The following is a 19,180-nucleotide window of genomic DNA, read 5'->3' as shown; positions in this document are numbered from 1 at the left end:
CGCTACTGATGATTTGTGATGAATAACAATGTACAATGTTTATGCGTAAATTAAATGCAAATAATCCGATGAAAGAGCTATCCAGTTTATATGACGATAATTTAATATCGACTGACTTACTGATTACATTATTTTCATAAATATAATTGGACGATGTTTCGAACTTTTTCGCGAACCATTGACTCTCGATCGTCAGTGTGGATCGAGAATTTCCAGGTAACAGTTTAATTAGATAGCTTCTTTGAGTATTGCCACGTAAACTGTTTCCGCGATTCACATGATTCCGAAGAGTGTGCGTGCACGAGCAACGCTGTTCATTAATTATGTTCGTGGCTTCTGCGTGTATCTGTCTCTATCACGAGACAGCATACGTGCGTGCATAACAGTAATTGCTCGTCAGTTGGCGGGCATCGATTTTTCCAATGAAAATCGACGATCGTGCAGTTAATTTACTAGAATTACATACTCCCTGGATATTCAAAATTTTATTCATATTATTTAAACTACTAGGAGCCTAGGTTGCTTTAACGCATCGTTTCATTCGCGATCGTTTTCAATGAATTTTTATTATCGAATTCTATTCTCTAATATCCTGAGTACGAATGGGAATTCCATTAAGCGTTCGTTTAATATTTCTTTCGCCGTTTATTTCTTCCAACTAGATTTTCACGATTTTATGAAATGTAAAAGAGTTGACGAACTTATAATATTATGATAAATACGTGGTAATGGGTTAAACGGCCAGAAGGAAAAATATTTAAGATTCTCTTTTAATTAGTTCAACGTCAAATTATTCTTCGAGAAACAAACTTTACTCGCCGTGAAAACTAGTACAGGAAAGATAAATTCACATAGCCGGTAAAAGAGCTGCGAAGCTGTTATCACGATAGAAGAAAACGACAGGCCGTTACTGAGGACAAGAAAAGGGGCCACGAACGCCATGAATGAACAACGATGCGCTATGCATACGTACGTGTTGTATATACCTATATACATATACATATACCAGTTGAACAGCGAACGTAACCTATATCAGGATGGTTTCGGTGGCAATTCAATCCCCGGGCCACCCACGAAACGGTAGATCTCTCTCGACGAAATCGATTAACTCGATATCTTTTCTGTCCTCCCATTCCAGAAAGTGCCCCTGTCCCCGCCACCACCACACCGAACGCCATTCATCGGACGTTCAACTCAGGTTAGAGAATCACGCAAGAACAGAACTCCTTTTCCAAGCTGTTGAACTTGCTGCTATAGACGTTTTATTGCGACCAGTGTGTAGATCACCGGATGGCTGCCTCTGCATATCTATATATATATATATACATATATATAAAATCCGTTCACTGTGCATGTGGCCAGCATGTCTGTATATGCCGGCTCGTGCTCTATCAGTGCATGCACGTCCACCTTCCGTTTAATGTTAATTAATTCAACCCCCTCAGTACCGGATGGTTTTGTTTTACGAGGGCTGGTCGAGCTGACATTAACTAGTAAAAGGGGATCCGTTTCACTGATCGTCACACCTGCTGACCTGGAATCCAGCCACGTATATGCGACGACACGCGTTTTCTAATTGCCTCGGAATTATGTACCCGCGGAATAATCCAGTCTGATGAACTTTGTAATGCAACGAGATACGTTAAAGGGATAATAATCGCACGTGCTCGACCCGCCTTGGGGTGGATGCTTCAGGTTGCACTTCGTTATGCTTCTGCTTTGATGTTCGATAATTTGTTGCGTTTTGACTTTAATTGCCATAGATGCATATACGGAGTGTGCCAATAGTTAGAATATTAATAGGAAGAAGGTGATATTCTGCGAAGAATAAGTCGACTATATGGAATGATACGTTTTTCGTTGGACTATCTGTTTTCGAAAAAATTGACTTTCGATACTCGTAATATTCTATCCGATACAGTTTCTTGGTAACATTTTCGTGGTGCTGAGTTTCTTTGCTTAATTTGTATGGAACTAATAGGACGGTATTAGAGTAACGTAACGTTTTGGAAGACCGGTCAGTTGCTATAATTGTTCTAGCTTTTCTGATGCCATTATTATTTCATTGTGAATGAAACTATATATCAACTTATATTTTGTCAAACTTGTATAATAATTTGCATTGTTATATTATTGAGTTCATTGAGTTAAATGAAAAATCTATCTCGAAACAGCTCATGTGGGTTTCCAAAGAAATCTCAAATTCATTTTCGTAGTACAAAAGTAATTTAAAACACTGTCCATGGTGGATTTCCGAGTGAAATTATTACACAGTCTCCAACTTAATTTGCATTTTTAATTCTTCAAGTGCCAGAGGAAGCCCCGGCATATAAATGCCGAACAAAGATATTAAAAATTGAATTTCCCGAAAACAAAGCTTCGTACGAAAAAATATTATTCTACATTTTCAACCTATTCTTCCACGTTGAACCACCCTTCTTCCCCCTTCTTCGATTGTATCATTATTGGGACATCCAAGGTATATTTTTTTTTCTAGGGTAATTCTTTTTTATCTTTTGTACGAAGAATGTACCGTGGAGGTGAGTGATTTATTTTGACTTTATCGATCGGCCAAGGTAGTAGATTTTTTGTTTCGAGATAAACCGTGGCCCATTTCGAGGAATGCGATTGCATCGAGACAAAAAGCATATAAATGGGAAGGTTTTCTGGTGCATTTATCATGGCACGAAATGGTGTTTCGCGTGGCATTTGGCATGGTCCCGGTCCTTTTGTCAAGCTACGTAGAAACCATAACTGTAGTATTAATAAATAGTAAATTGTATTTTATGAACGCTTTTACGTGCACAACACACGAGGCCTAATTAGTCTGCTCTGATTATCTCTATCTCTCTACTTCCATAGCAATTAAAATATTCACGGCAACAACGTAAGTTTCGGCTGTGGTTTTTCCTTTCTGTTTTCACCGACCTCAACTTCGAAGTTCCATTAAAACTTTCGCGAAATTCGTTTCGAATGTTAGACACGAGCACAGCTACCAACTTGGTGAACACTCGCCCGCAAGCATTTGCATACGGTATTACACACGCCGAATTTAAGTTCATTCGCCCACAATTTGCTGATACCGGATCTTATGATTCACCCCCGATTACATACAATTTACAGAACGATTCGGGATAATCCCGTGAAATTCGAAATGCCGACTTTCCGTTTCCACAAATAGACGCACGGTTTACTCATTAACACTAGAACTATCTGGTGTATTAAACGTACCAAATATATTCTGCTAAGATTATACTGTAATAAACATATCAAATATACTACAGATAATTACAACGAAAATAGTAGCAGAAAAGTAAATAGATATACAGTGACAAACATATAAACAGATGCAAGAATTACCGACAATTTAATTCAAATTATTGTTCATTTGTATATTTCGAATATATTTTTACTTAAAATTCTTCAAACACTTATTACAGCTTCTGAATATTTCATTTCACAGAATAATGATACTATGAATAATAGTATTTAGAAATGAATACTATCTATTTCACACGAGTTAGAAAAACAGAATTTTATATCCCCCATTTTATTATATCCTCGCTATCGTATAGTCACGTTTTTATCTGAATAAACGTTGATATTAATCGTGCCAAATGAAACCTTCGTAATTTCGTCTATTACAAAAATACGAAACAAAATATACAGTTGATAGTTCTGGCGTTAACGTTTCGACGTTTTATTTTTAACTCTGTTACCGTCCGACAAATATCCGCAATTATAAAAACTTCTACACTCGACAGGCGAGAAATGAAACGCAGCGGCTGCACGTGCACCGTAAATTTTGAAATATGTAACCGCGTGTCGTGTTTTGACTTCGATGTCGCTTTGGGGGACACGCTTTAAAGGGAATCTGCAAGATTCATGAGACAGAGTAGACACCACGATGTATCCGCGAGTATCCCTGAGAAAAGAGAACGAATAAACGAAATTTAAGCGGGACCGAGGACGGAATGTTTAAGTGGCCGATTTCCGATGTGTGTTGCAGCCGCTCAGGCGAAAATCCTGGGTCCGGAAGAAGTCTACGTGAAGAAGGGTAGCACGATAAGCCTCACGTGCACCGTTAATGTGCAAAGTACACCGCCCAGCAGCGTTTCGTGGCATCACGGAGGAGCTGTGGTGGATTTCGACAGTCCCAGGTACAAGCCACGAGAATCAAGTTCTCGAGTTCTCTCCGTAATGCCTTTACTCCTCGTGCACCTCTCTCTATCTCTATCTATATCTCTCTTTCTCTTTCTCTCTTTCACCTGTCTATTTCGCCCCGCGACCCCCGCCAAAAAGGGATATGTAGAGGAGTGGTGCGAGAATCTACTTGCTTCCGTTCGATTACCTACGTTACGATTATTACCACGCACCCTATAGCAGAGATGCATCGAAAACGTGCACCCTCTATCGCCCATATTCGATCACCATGAACATCTCTGTCGCTTTGGTGGATCGGTCGCATAACAGATTCAGCAAGAAAGCTGTACGAGACTCGATCTCACACAGAAAGAGATCTTAATTCGTGTAACTTTTGTTTTCAACGACTTTCTCGCTTCTGCAATGGTCTGGAAAATGGTCTTTTGTCTCGCGAGTCGGAACTTTTGGAAAATAGCGGAAGAGAACTGGCGAACAAGCACCGGCAATGGGGCAAACGGTTTCTCCTTTTGGAAACACGGGGACAAAACACGATAACGTGACAACCGTCGCGTCTCGGTGCATCTCGACGCTCGCGTTATACCAAGTTGGTGTAACGCGGCCGTCACGACCCTTAGAAAATACACCAACATCCTCTAACAAACGTAAACGCGAACGTGTGCGCGGTGAATAGAAGCAAAGTATCTTTGATAATTCAGCGTTCACCGCAGGGGCGGGGTTTCCTTGGAGACCGAGAAGACGGAAAGCGGCACGACGAGCAGACTTCTGGTGACACAAGCCAGATTGACCGACAGCGGAAATTACACCTGCATTCCCAGCAACGCGAATCCAGCCAGCGTAATGGTCCACGTGCTGAATGGTAAGAGCCCTTTTTATTCCCTGAACTCTCATTCGACCCCCGTCGACCGGCCCACCAGTTCCCTTTCCCTTCGTCCCCTGCTCCGTCATGGCTTAACTTAATTTCTTCGGGACTCGAGAGCGACGATCAGTCTTGCGCCTAGACGTAGCTGCGCCGTGACACACAAGTTTCTTAATATTGATCCGCACTCTTCTTGTAACGCCGCTTATCCTGGCTAAAAGAACCTCGTCACGATTCTTTTTCACCCTCACCCCCCCCCCCCGAAATATCGTTTCAACTTGTTAACGCGTCCGTCCTAACGGAATTTGACCGCGTTATTCGTATCAATTTTCAGAGTGGCCAGATATTCATCGCTTTCGATGTTCCAGCACGACACAAGAGAGTTTATTAGCAATTTATCGGCAATTCGATTATAAGAATCCATCGGCTATTACAACGTACTTTCAATTGTTTCATTTAATTATTATCAAGCCAATTACATCAAAGGGATGATGAAACGTGATGGATGATTTAGAACATTGATTCGAAAATGAATGGATGTGAAAGGGTTTGGCGCGTTTCATCTAGGAAGCTTGAGCGTAGAATCGAAACCCATCCGTCTATATCTCTCCGTTTATTGATTCACGTTTTATCCGGATCCAGAGAAATTTTATCCCCGTCGATTTATTTTTATGCTATTTGCTTTGAATCTCTATAGCAGCTTCCTCAATACGCCGCGTCAATGCGCGACCGTGTTCATTTTTAGGCGCGTGTTTCTCTTATTTTTTGCCAGTGATATACGGGCATCATTTCAAACGTTCTGTTACGTCATGCACACGGCCTTCGATAAACGTCGCGAGCAAACGCATTTAAAAGATGGAATCGCGCGGAAAAATCGACAAGCATCCGCTGCCAGGTTAAATCGCGAGCATTTTAACGCTCGCGCGATTTCCTTCGCTTCTTGAATCGACACGCGTCTCGGAACGTCTTCTGACATCCTATCTCTGCCTTCGAGCAAGCATTAGCTCTCGTTAAAGGGAAATGAAATTTGGAAATCGTGATATGTTTGGAAAACTCGTGCTAAGTACAGCGAGAGAAATAAGAAATAAGGCTAAATTTCGGGAAAATCTATACACTGACATAAGAAAAATTGCAGGATCATGTTTCACGTCATCTGCTTTTTGTGCTTGTGTGTAGTTTTTACATTCAATCTGTACTGTGATATGAATCGTTGTTATTAGACTGTGGCTGTTCATGCAAGTCCAGCTCTTTATAGCAACGCTTTGTTCACCAAATGTTACAACGAATAACATACGTAAGTCACACAGTCAAGTTGTTATCATAAACCTGTAACGATCCTCTAATCGTTTTGAACATGCATTTCAACGCAATTTCCGTTTACGCAAGCTGCAAATTTTACTTTATATACAATTTACCTCGTAACTTGTTCGCCGCATTGTCAAGAATAATATATTCCAATTGAAACATTTCCAAGTAATACATTTGGAATTTTTAGATGGAATATTAATTTTAGATTGTTGTGTAATGCCAAGACGAAATATTACGTCAATAACTTTACGTAGGAATAAAATATCAAAAACTATTCTCCCGTTCTGTAAGGTTATAAAATTAATACTAGATAATACGTGTTCGTAATTATGTCGCGAGTTTTTGATATAAAATTCCCTACATATTAATCCATCTGCCTCAGTAAAATGTTAATAAAATTTCCAAATATATCGTACAACACACATAATACACACATTCATAATAGATATTTCTAAATATGCGCATGTATTCGCGAATCTGTGTATTCATATAATACAGATATTAAAGGAAATTCTTTATCAATGTAGGGTCCCCCAGCACCCATAGGAAAGCAGCTACACGCGTGTCCACAACAGAAAGCACGAACTCCCTATCAATTTTATTTCCCTAAAGTACGCGATGGGACCATCGAACTATTCGTCTGACACTTTGAGAATCATGGAACGTGGTCATGTTTGTCCACCCACCGGAGGGTTGGGCGTCGAAGATGTATCGCCGTCCCTTTACGCCGCGATTGTTCGACAAATTCGCCGACAATGGCTGTCCTCCAGTATCGTGAGATGCAACTTGAATGGCTCGCGCCAAGAGGAGAGCTCCTGGAAGCGCTAGGAGGAAAAGGGACGAGACATATTCATTCATCAAGCATCGAAATCCCTCGTCATAAAGTTTGACAGGCTCGTATATTGGGGGCCGCGGCAAGTACTCGGCCCCTCTCTCACGTGTACACTTGGTTTTGATCTATTGTCAGCCGGCAACATTCGCGATAACACATGCAATATCTTGCGCGGCAACTTCACCAATCCAGTCTGTCAATCATCAGGCGCGGCTCGCGCCAACCACGCATTCGTGTAGAAAGTACCGGGATTGAAACACGTCACGCCACGCAACTTGACGACTCACTCTCCGCGCCTGTTGTACGGCTCCTAAATTGCACACCATTTTAGCGAAATTACCAGCGGCGAAGTGTGTAAGGAGCAATTAAGCAGCGTTAAAATTAGGCTGCGAATGTTTTACGGAAATTCATACTTCCATCGATATGATTGGAAGAACGAAAGATAGATAAACATGTTTTTCGTCTACCGAACATTCTAACGTGCGCTTCGTTTTCTATACTTTTTATATCACACGAATTCTATGAGATTTTTGCTTACCGTAAGATTTTCCATAAATTCGTAAAAATACGAGGTCCAGTTATAGTCTGGACAGTGGGCACACCTTATTTTACAGTCGAACGACTCTTTATCAATTTCTACTCCTCCGTTTTCTTTATTATTCTCTATTAAACCACTGTTGAGTAATATAAAATTATATATAAATAAAATTATTATATCGTTACTTTCACTACTAAAGAATGGTCTTACATTACACCGAGTAGAAAACCACATATAATTGATCGGCTCGCTCATTTGACAATGAGAAGCTAATCAATATGATCCGCATAATGACGTCAAGATTAGCCATACACGATCCTATTAACGCATTTCAACCGAGCATATTTTTGCAATCGACGCAGGTAGCACGAACAGAATCAATCTCCCTTTCAAATATCGTCGTAGAGACGTGGAATCCCGCGCGAATTCGCGGCCGAGTAAAACGTGAACACCTCGCGCCGGTATGCCAGATGAAAATTAATGCGGCGCAGTTCGTCTGCATAATTAATTTACAATCGTGCCGGTACGGGCGAGGGATATAGCATCGACGTTATTTCAAACGCAGCTGATTACTCGGCAAAATTGACCGCAAATTTCAATTATTTCGCGATAAACCGGCGCGCAGAGCCGCAAGGATTATCCGTAGAGGAGCGCACTATCCGCGCATTAACGCAATTACGGGGTCCAAGCCGAGAGCTGGACGACGAACGATGTCGTTTTTCGACGAAAACGCCAGCTTCGTTAGTACAGCGTGGCACAGGCGATGGTGGCCCTTCGAAATCGGTCGAATGAGATTTTCGATTCGCTCGTAAATCGCGACGATGTTAGGCCACGTTTGCTGGCAACACGAGAGGAACACGACTATTCGTAACAAGACCCGCGTGCACCGGTATCGTGCACCGGTCGTGATTATCTTTATTACCACCGGATGCTGCGTATACATCGGCAACGCTCACCCGGCCGATACACCGTTAACATTTGTCTGGATATATGAAATGTATATATGGAAATCGGGTAGCCGAACCGAGGGGATAGTTCGTGATTAACGTTGCCTCGTCGCTTCTGTTGGCCTCGTGCTTTCTGCTGCTTCCGTGGCTGGTTACATCTGGCATCATAATTATTCGATTCCATGGACGCACCTTGGCTGTTAAATAATTCGATCGCTCAGATAGGAATAGTTTTATTTGAAAAATAAAGCGATTTCAATCATTTCTCTTCGAAATATTCTCCGCTAATATTTACTCGTCGCTCTGCACGTGTTTTCCGCGCTTCGAAGCAGCGCTGCGGTTTGGAAAATCGAACATCGCTGCATATCAACGTGTTTCTCGCTTTTGATAAAAAATTAAAAGATAAATTTTACGTACTACCCACCAACGTGTATTTGATTTTTAGAGGAAGAGAAAATTACAAGTTGCTGAATTCGAAACGTACTAAATCGGGAATATTCGAGCTTTGGGATACGTTTATCAGTGAAAAACTCCTTAATTGAAATGGAACTGTGAGCCGATGCACGATTCCAGCAAAGTAATTTAATAACGTTTATTTGAAGCAGTCCGATCAGAATTCAACGACGAATTCACGGTTGCTCACGAAATTGTTTGAGAAATACCCGTAGAAAACTTTTATGAATATATTATGTGTGTTATATGAAAGATTTTGAAATTTCATTGGTATTTTAAGAAATCATAATATTCTTGGAACTTCTTCCGGTAACCACGATATCAATTCACTGGCATTCAATAATGTGAATTGATCAAAGAGGAAAAAAATTACAAGCAAAACGTTGTCCCTCAATGAATTAATGAGATTATAATTTTCTTGCGGAGCACAATCCATGTGAAAAACGGGGAAAACGTTTTAAAACGGGATATCGTAGATTTCTATGATTTCTGCAAGAAACTTTCGCCTGCTTTGCTATTTGTCGTGTTTGAGAAATGTTTGACAATTAGATTGTGGATGTTTATGTATCTGTGAAAAAATTACAGGTATAAAACTACGCACAATGCACGTATTTTTTATACACTGAAGCGCAAAAATATTACGAAATAAAGTACTCGTTAGGATAGTTAATAAGCGAAAGAAATCTTTGGTTAGCTTCCGTTCCTTTAATTATACCAACAATAATATAAATTTTCATAAACATCCGCAGTCTATTAAAAACGTGTATAAAAAGACAATCGGAGAATAACGCGAGACGTTTTTCTGTTGCAGGCGAACATCCTGCGGCGATGCAACACGGCGGAAGTTGCGGCGTCACGCCGACCATTTTATTAGCGACCTTTACCCTGGTGATATCGAATCTGCTAAGGTGAGCAGTATCGTTGTGAATCGTGCGACCTCCAAGTCACACGGTCTAATCGAGCTCGTTTCGTGTACCGAGACAAACATGTATCACCGAGACCAGGAATCGTTGAAAAGGTAAAACGTGAACGAAGAAAACCGCGTTCTCCTTTAGGAAGCATACGGAGGTCATTGTGTACGAAAGAAGGAACGCGAGATTTCGTTTTAAATAGCAACGTGACTGGCGTTGTTAACGCGTGAGATCATCAGAGATTTTCCAAGGAAAAAAAAAAAAAAAAAAAAAAAGAACAAAAGAAAGGACCTAGGCGTGGACAAAGTGCAGTGGATCTGGCCATGTGTGATAAACACAGTGACACGGAAGTGGAGCTCGACTTGCACACGTACGTTTTTACCGTAAATTTATTCCACATAAACTATTCCTATGTCTATTTCTCTAGCAATTTTTCGTCGACGTTGACCCATTCACGCGTGGTCCACGTCGCCGCGTGATTCCTTCGCAAGTATCGTGTGTGAGAAAAGAAAAAAGAAGACAATCGTTCGCTTTGTGGTCTCTGTGAATCTGAACCGACACAACGACGGTACTCAAAGAATCTCGTGAGAATTGCGAGGCTGCAAAACCGATGCGATCGATGAACGAGTGTGTCCAGCGTACTTACTTAGCCATCTCGTTGACTCTAAACGATTGATACAGATTCGTCATATAGACTGTTCGAACAGTCGGAAACAAGCGAAATCAATGATTTACAATCCAACGTTGGATAGTCGATTAATTACCATTAAATCGTATAGGTGGCGTGAGTCTCTCTGTATATAAAAGAAGAAGGTCGTTCAATAAATAGGATTCGTCGCGACTTCGTTTGTACAGTACAACGTGATGATCGAGAATTTCGAAGAGACATCGTCGGACCTGGGCAACGTTTGTACATAATGGAACCACATATTTCGATTTTCTCTGGAACGTTTAACGTATATGGAACTTCTATCGTCGATCGTGGGATTAGATCGTTCAGAGTTTGCCCAGGTCTGATTCGTCCATCCAATGGACCCATCGAAATCACTGTAATTTAATCAAAACCGACGTTCGATTCTTGATCGACGAAGTGTGTTTTCCATCGACGCGTAAAACGTCATCGCTCTTTTTAGCAATGAATAAATACATTAATCACGCTCGATATGTTTCTGTTTGTTCGAGAAACTTCGGTAAACGAGGAGTAAGCGCGTCGATTCGTTGTTGCTCACGATATCTGCTCACTTTCTGTTTCTTAGGGAACGCGATTATTTCGTTGGTACCTTTTTTTTCGAAGAAACGTTTCTTTTTCTTCATCGTTTTCACTTGCAATTCGTCGCGATCTATCGGATCGCTTAACGTCTAATCAAAAAGAAGATGCAATCACAACTCTCCTTGAGAATTACATTGTAAGAATTACGAATTCTACGAACGTGACTTAAATATAGGACTCGTGTATAGATAGGCATACGAAGGATAACGTATGTGTACGATTTAAGAGTATCGCTAATAGATATTCGTTACGCGAAAGAGAAGCATTCTGTTAAGACTTCGAAAAGAAAAGAAGCACACGCGTGTAAAAATTTGCTATCGAATAAGCATCGAATTCGAAGATGACACAAATACGAACTTTATCGAGACGATGGTAAGAGATAAATTTTCATTGTTTCGTAATAGTCTGGCGATTCAAGTTTTTCTACTCCTTTTTGTTCGTTCATCGTGTGTCGATTCGTCAGCCTCTCTTTAGAATATTCGTGGCGAGAATAACGCGAAGTCTAAAGACACGACGATAGTAACTTTAATTAGTAGATTTACTACGGATAAAATAATGTAACGAGTAAAGGAAAAACGATATCATAAACGGCATAGCGAATTAAGATGCGACTTAACCATAGGTCTAAAATAGATTTTTTATAATGTTGTACCACGTGGACGAGAAACTGGGACGTACGGTGTAGAACAGACTGCTAGAACGCATTCACGGTGTTACGTTGCACGGATTTTACAATATGAAACAGAAGGTTCGCGATATAATATATTATTCCTTCTTGTATAGTTTATACGGTAATTTATGTCGTTGTGAGAGGACAATATTTTGCAGTTGACGCGTGAGGATAGCGTTAAAGTAAACAGTTAAATGCGGTTACTTAAAAAGAAAGATAAAAAGAAGAAAAAAGGAACAATTTAACGAGACGCGAGAAATAAAACGATCGGTTAGACGCCAGGTTTTTGAATGTTGTTCCGCGTGTGATATTATTATTCAAAGGGAATTAGTGTTATCAGGATGGACGTTAATCGATTTAAATAATGTTGGATCAGGAAAGAGAGAAGTGGAAATCGTCGTTATCGATAAAAAAAAAAAAAAAATGAATTTCCTTCGATTTTTCAATACTTTGTTCCGGACCACCTTCGAGTCTCGTTCCTTTGGAATGGTGTTCGGTTATAATGATCTAGGTTCGATGTTACATAGAGATTGTCAACACTCCACGTGGCATCGATAACGGTCTCACGCGTGAGATAAAGCGAAGAAAATAAAGATGAAACGATAAGTGTAGCTCGCTCGAAGCACGCGTTAATCGCTGATAATCAAAGAAAGAAACAGAAAAATATCGAGAAGAACGTTACACGTTAATTGTGTCACTAGATAATCGATATCCGCGACTCGCATAATTACGAAATGTTGCACAATTTATAGTTAAGCCTAGATCGCATTGTACATACTAACAAGAAAAAAAAAAGAAAGAAAACAGAAAAAAAATTCATAATCGATAATGTACCATGTTATAGAGGAACGTCAGCATAAATCAAAGTGGCAGAGGTAAAGTGCGGCAAACGAGTACAGACTATTATACTGTAAAGATATTCATCGACGTGAATACTGTTTCAATAAATGTAATGATGATATAAAACAGGCTGTCACAATTCGTTCCTCCCGTATTTCAATATCAGTTTCTCAACGTTCTTCCTCCTTTCTTCGTTCTTTCTGTTTCTTTTCTTGCATTTCATTTTTATCTTATCCCCGCGACTAACAATGAATTTCCATTATATTTCATATATTTTCTTTCCTTCTTTTTGTATACAGCACATTTCTTATCGACGTTATCCCGAGCCGAAGCGATACGCAAATTGCTTGAGCGTTTGCCTATCGTTCGACGCAATTTCTCGCTGCAACGATGGAAACGAGTTTGTTATTTGCACGAGTAGTACGCCGAACGGTTACCAAACAGCATCGACGATTTAAAAAAGAGCAGAAAAAAAGAATAGAAGAAAAAAAGAGAGAAAGAGAGAGCAGGGTGAAAAAAAGAGAAAGGTGATCGATGGTACTCAACCTAAAAATTCCGACGATACCGACCGTTCGAAAATTCGATCCCGATGATTTATCATCGTCAACGGCAACGCAACCGCAAGAAGTATCACTTAATCTCGCAAATGTCAAATTCTCCTCGGAACATTTTCAGATTCAATCTCTCAAGCCTGCCTGGTTTCGTGGAAAGAACGACAGGGAAAAAAAAAGAAAAAATTACAGAAAAGAAGAGGACACCCGGATAATACGCTTACGACAAAGCGCCATTACGTCATATTTCCCCAGACACCGGAGTAATCAATTTCGCCCGTCGCCGAAAAACAATCGACCGAGTCCCGAAGTGTCTCTCGACATTATTCGCCGCGTGAATAACGGCGTACAGGTCTCAGGTAGCCCAGGACTCGATACAATCACTCGCCGCGATCCTGTCGAACCTACCCCTGAATCGACCAAGGGAAAAAGAAGGGATGAAATGGTGGAAACGTGTGCCATTCCGAGTTTCGTTCCCCTTACCGAAACTTACCATTCTCCATTTTACTCTTTTTATAACCCTTGATGTTCTCGCCCTTTCCATCGACAGGAATTTTTTTCTACCCTTGCAGTTACGTTTCTGTGAACTCTACTTCCTCTTGTTATAGATGCAAGCATTTGAAATTGTAATTTTACCAAGGAAGAATTTATCAGTGATTCGGATTAAACGTATTAAGATTTATTCGAAATTAGAAAATTACAAGTAATCTACAGTGACTGTAAAAAGCATTGGCTCGTACAGCAGCGGACGAAAGAAGCTTCAAAAGTGAACAATTTCGGAGTTAACGATTCTTCCTAATATGGTAAAAGGTTACCGGTAGCCATATGCTATATTTAGCAATTTAAACTTTATTTTATCGATATTGTACCGTTATTCATAATATAGTGAAACAGGGTCATTCGAGTTATCTGATCTCCCGTATTTCGTTCTACAATTTTTCTTTCTACTATTTTCCCTTGACTTCTTTACTGGTTTGAAATTCGTTGGAAAATATTCGGATCGTTAATCGCAATAGCAGTTGAAAACAATCGTGTTCGCGATGGCTCGAAGCCTTGTTCCGATATTCGTTTCCCATTGGCCTGGTGTGCGTGAAAGTTACATACGAGGTGATTTCCACGCGTGAAACTCGACATTCAGCGATTGGTAGAATTGAACGTGTACACGCACCAACTAAACAGCAAAACATACTATACAAGAGAGGAAAAAGAAGAATGGGAAAAATCGAGGGGAATTGTTGAATACGAACGCGAGAGGATTAATTTTACATATTCGCAAACTTTTCGAAGGTAGGGGAAATGTATTGCGAAAAATTGGACGCGACTCTTCATCTTTTAATAGTTCCATGATCGAATGATATTTTTCAAATGGTCGTTGAACCAATTTCGTGTCACATAATCTCTGTTGATTGCGTACGAATGTTCGATAGGCTATCACCGACTGATTCCATCTAATGAAAATCGTGTTTTCTTGCTATTCAAACGGGTGACGATGAATGTTTTCGAAATAGCGTCACATGTGAAATATTTCGATGTATTGCTTTTTCCGATCAATGTTCTATTCGTCAAAGAAAATTGAAGATATAGAATATGACAGTGAAATGAATCGTTAGATATTTCCTATAAGCCGGTGGGAAAAGTTGAGAGAAACGGCTGCAAGCTACGACTGATAAAATATCAGCCGTCCATCGAGTCCTGTTTGCCGATATTTTACGGGTTTAATTGTTTTTCGATAGTCGAGAGCAATTCCGGCTTTTCGCGTGCGATTCGGGAGACACATAAGGGGTGGCAGAGGTGCAAGCGTTTCGGATCTGGCTATTCGTTACAGTGAAACTGAATCGCAGGTTAACGGCCCAAGATGGCGTATAGCTTTTATTGGTCACGTAATTCTCGTTTCCTTTTCGTCCCTGACTGGAAAACACTGGAATCTTCAACGATGTATCGATCGTTATAAACCATTAAATCTCGTTATTCTATGAAAGAAAATGTTTAATCGGAATCGAAAATTCTCAATTTTAAATTCGAGATGTTTTTTATTTTTGAAAACTTTTTACGCAATAACTGACAAATTGTTCGGTTTATGCTTGTTCCAAGACAGACCATTTTTCCGCCGATTTTTGATGGAAATATTGATATCCATAGCACGGTAGATTACTTTGGTAAATTGAATTTTTAGCGAAATCGCGTCACTTAACGAAATTCGGGACTGCACCCATGCTATGGTGGCTTTAAATCGGCCCAGTTTTTCGTAGCCATTCACTCGGATCTGTATCGAATTGGAGTGAACGCGGCCGAGAGTCGCCCGATGGAAATGGAACATTCGTTTGCCGCTGTTTATTCGTTACAGCGGAATTGAATCGCGCGTCAACAAAGCAAGATTACAAACATTTTTTATGGGAAATGCAATCCTTACGCGCCCGTTTGCCGGTTAACGAGGCAAATGACACTGAAAATTGATTGTCATTTCCTCCGATCGTGCAACGTTTCATGATTGAAACGCAACAATTTTTCGCTCCAGCGAAAGGAATTAATTACACGCGTGATTGGTTTCTCATAATTCCCGTGTCTATTGAATAACAATCGTACCATTTTCTACTATCATTTCCATTAATTTACGTTTAATTTCACATAGTAGAACAATAATGCTACCCAAGCACCTATTATAGAAAATTTGTATGAACATATTGTGTGATTTTTACAAAACATTTTGAAATTTTGTTATAATCTATTATTATATAGAATTTCTAAGACATTTATCGTAAACATACACATAGTAAACAAATAGTACAACTAATTATACAAAGTAATAATAATATAGTAATTTTGTAATGTTACATATTAATATCACAATACATTAATATTATACATTATAATAGTACAATAACATAATGTATGACCGTCCAAGTACTTTGGTGATCTTTGTGAACTATACTTTCTTTTTACCAATTTTTTTCCTGATTTTTACCAATATAATCTCAATGGCAATGTCTCATTATATACCCCATGTTCAAACTATTTTATATAATAATCATAAAATACTTTCGTCAACTACCGTGTTTCCTATTATCCGATTGGTTAATCAACCGATACGTTTTCCACACATATATACAGAAGCCTCGGTTGTTGTTGTTATTATTGCTGCATTTGCTGAATCGAGTTGATCTTTAATTTGAGCAAGGATGAAAGACGGGAATGTAGAAGATACGCGAAATTTATTGCCGGTGGACGATGCTGCTAACGAATGTGTCCCACGGGAACAGAGCGGCTGGACAATGCAGTTTTCCAATTTTCACCCTGCTACCCTCTCCACCCTTTCGAACTGTGCGAGCTCTTCGTTCGACCTCTATGGTCTACCTACTTCTTCGCTCTCTCGCCCTTTATCATCCGCAACCCGAACAATCATAAAGCATGTTGATTCACGGCCGGTCGTAAATTTAGCGTTATTTTATCCTTATTCTACGTGTCGTTTTAAAGGGATACTTTAAACGACGGTCCTGAGGTTCGCGAATTCCAATCCGCACCGTGGTTACATTCAGTGACACGATTTGTCGATTTGTCGTCTCGAAGTTTCTCCGTGTTTGATCCGATATTTTCGATGTAAGATCAGTTTCCCTTGGAGAAATATATTTTTTATATTTCGTGGATAATTCACAAACAAATTTCGCCTGTATCGCCAATACAATCCGGTTTATTTACTAGAAATACTACCCTTGGTAAAAAGTTTCCGATCAAACGCAACAACACGGAACGAGTTAAAAACTGGAAGTTTTTTCTAATAATAAAAACCAGGATATTTCGTGAATGAGAACATCGTGCAACGAATTTTATTTGGACATTTATATCGTTATACCAGAACATGGATGAACGGTAGAGTTGAACGCACCACTCGATCTACGAGGGTTAAATCGAACCGTGACTTAAGTGATTATTATCGGCCATTATTTAACTTCCCTGGAAAGTTAAATCCGAAAGAATTCCACTTCGGCGCACTGATTAATTTAGAAGACCTACCTAGCTTCAACCGCTTTCCATCCATCCACGAACAGTGGCTCCGAAGCCTCAAGCAATTTTATGTGAGATCCGACTCGAAGTTCTCAGAATTTATAAATGAAAATTCACCGGAAGCCCGATCCGCCCTTTCCGCCTCGAAATTGCCTGATTCCTCGGGAATTTTATATTCAGGACATTACTGCGTGCTGAATTATTTTTCAAGTTCGGACAGGGTCGGTTAGTGGCTGTAGTTGAAGTTGCCATGCTGGTGGTGGTGTTGCCGGTGGTAACTGTTTCCGGTTGAGAGCCTTGTCATCCAGGTTCAACTCCAACCAGTCGGTCCCACCCCCTTACTCGCCGAATGCCGTTTCACCCTTCCCTCGGTGTCACTGGCCTGTGCAAGACGACCAGCAAACTTTTTGCCAGACCTCAACAAATTTAGTCTCTAACGTTTCCCAAGCAGACTGATTTTATTGTTACATTTCATACGACTAGACTGAGATGAACTTACCTCGCGTGGTTGATTGAAGATACGATCTGCGTTCAAGAAATTTTGGAAAATTCTCGTCAAAAATATTCTATTCGCTGTCGAGACACGACTGCGTGTGTGTTTTCCAATTGTAGTTAGAATAATCGCAAATTAACCCATAATTAGGATTCCATGAAGATCTGTATTTTTATTTTCGTGGTAATTTAGAAACTACACGATGTGACGTGTTCCACTGCATAATTTAATAACTACCGACATGATTATGATTTATAATTTAATTACTATCAATGTAATATGTATAACTTACAACATTACTTTCTGTAAATCCTCTAATCTAATCATCAGACTTGTAGCTTGATAAATTCCTTCTTTATCAGAAATTAACAGATCTCCAGTAAATTATATGCAAAATTATAAATTCTTCGAGAGAATTATCAAAATTCTAATTCACAGAATCCGTCATTTTCTTGCCAATTATAAATTCCCTACTAAATTTTAGTGCAACGTTTTAAAGAATTATATCGCGTGTCACTTATGCACACTAATTCGACCAATTATTCTCTTATTACGTTCTGTTCAGGTCATTTATTCCGAGTGTTTAGCTTCTGGCACGGACGATCTATAATACCGAGGGATGTCGTCACGGTTTTATTAGTAGTCGGACGTATAGTAGCGTGTCGAAGAATGCGTTGAAACGTTACAGGATATTGTTAAGTTGGCGAGGTGTCGACCGTGTAAAAAGGACGTGGTGAAGTGTAAAACCAGGCCGGCAAGAGTTATGTAACGGGTCTGACCCGCGCGTATCGGAGGGTCTGACCGGAGGTAAAAAACAGAGGGTGTAGCACATTCCCTTCCCCAAGTTACGTTCTCGTAACACGACACGCAATTCACCGGGACGATCAAATATTTAATCTGTTCGTCACCCTGGCATCCGACCGCGCAGAAACCCCCGTCCCGGGTTATTTGTAATTCATAACACATCAAAGTGTTGGAGAACGAGGAAAATCCGCGATCCGTGAAACGATTTTTCAAGCTTTGAATTGGCGTAGATTTGAACCTCGAGACATTCCCTTCGTCTTGGGTCACGGGCTTACTGATTTCCTGAATTTCGTTTCGAAGTTCCCTTCTATCTCTTTTCCTTGCCTCCCTCTGAAATTCATCTCAATCAGCCGGTGTTAAAGGTTTTAGCATGTTAAAGTGAAACGTAGTATGGTGAAATGGCTCGGAAGGTTTTATCTTAGAAACATCGCGCACAGCGTGTTTAAATATTCAAGTGTTTACGAATGCGTCAGGTAATAGACATTAAAATAAAATACAGTATGGTGATGTCGTTCCGGAAATTTTAGTTTCGAAATATCTTGCA

General features: G+C 40.0%; 1 protein-coding gene across 11 annotated transcripts in view; it reads left to right on the top strand.

The window, feature by feature from the left end:
• Positions 1-19,180, top strand: part of LOC126922588 (basement membrane-specific heparan sulfate proteoglycan core protein-like) — a 249,332-nt gene that overhangs the window by 165,021 nt on the left and 65,131 nt on the right. For 6 of the 11 annotated variants that reach the window (XR_007712846.1, XR_007712847.1, XR_007712845.1 and 3 more), the window contains exons 6-9: positions 1,139-1,198; positions 4,010-4,160; positions 4,860-5,020; positions 9,910-10,379. Coding sequence is in view for 5 of the 11 variants with exons in the window: in XM_050735361.1 (XP_050591318.1) it covers positions 1,139-1,198; positions 4,010-4,160; positions 4,860-5,020; positions 9,910-10,010 (473 nt within the window). In the remaining 6 variants the exon portion in view is untranslated. Of the gene's footprint in view, positions 1-1,138; positions 1,199-4,009; positions 4,161-4,859; positions 5,021-9,909; positions 12,916-19,180 lie in introns of those variants that run through there. The other 5 variants (XM_050735361.1, XM_050735359.1, XM_050735360.1 and 2 more) reach the window with 4 other exon arrangements.

Source organism: Bombus affinis, chromosome 12 (assembly GCF_024516045.1).
Source record: "Bombus affinis isolate iyBomAffi1 chromosome 12, iyBomAffi1.2, whole genome shotgun sequence".
Classification (NCBI taxonomy): Eukaryota; Metazoa; Arthropoda; class Insecta; order Hymenoptera; family Apidae; genus Bombus; species Bombus affinis.
This window is presented reverse-complemented; position numbering and strand designations above follow the sequence as displayed.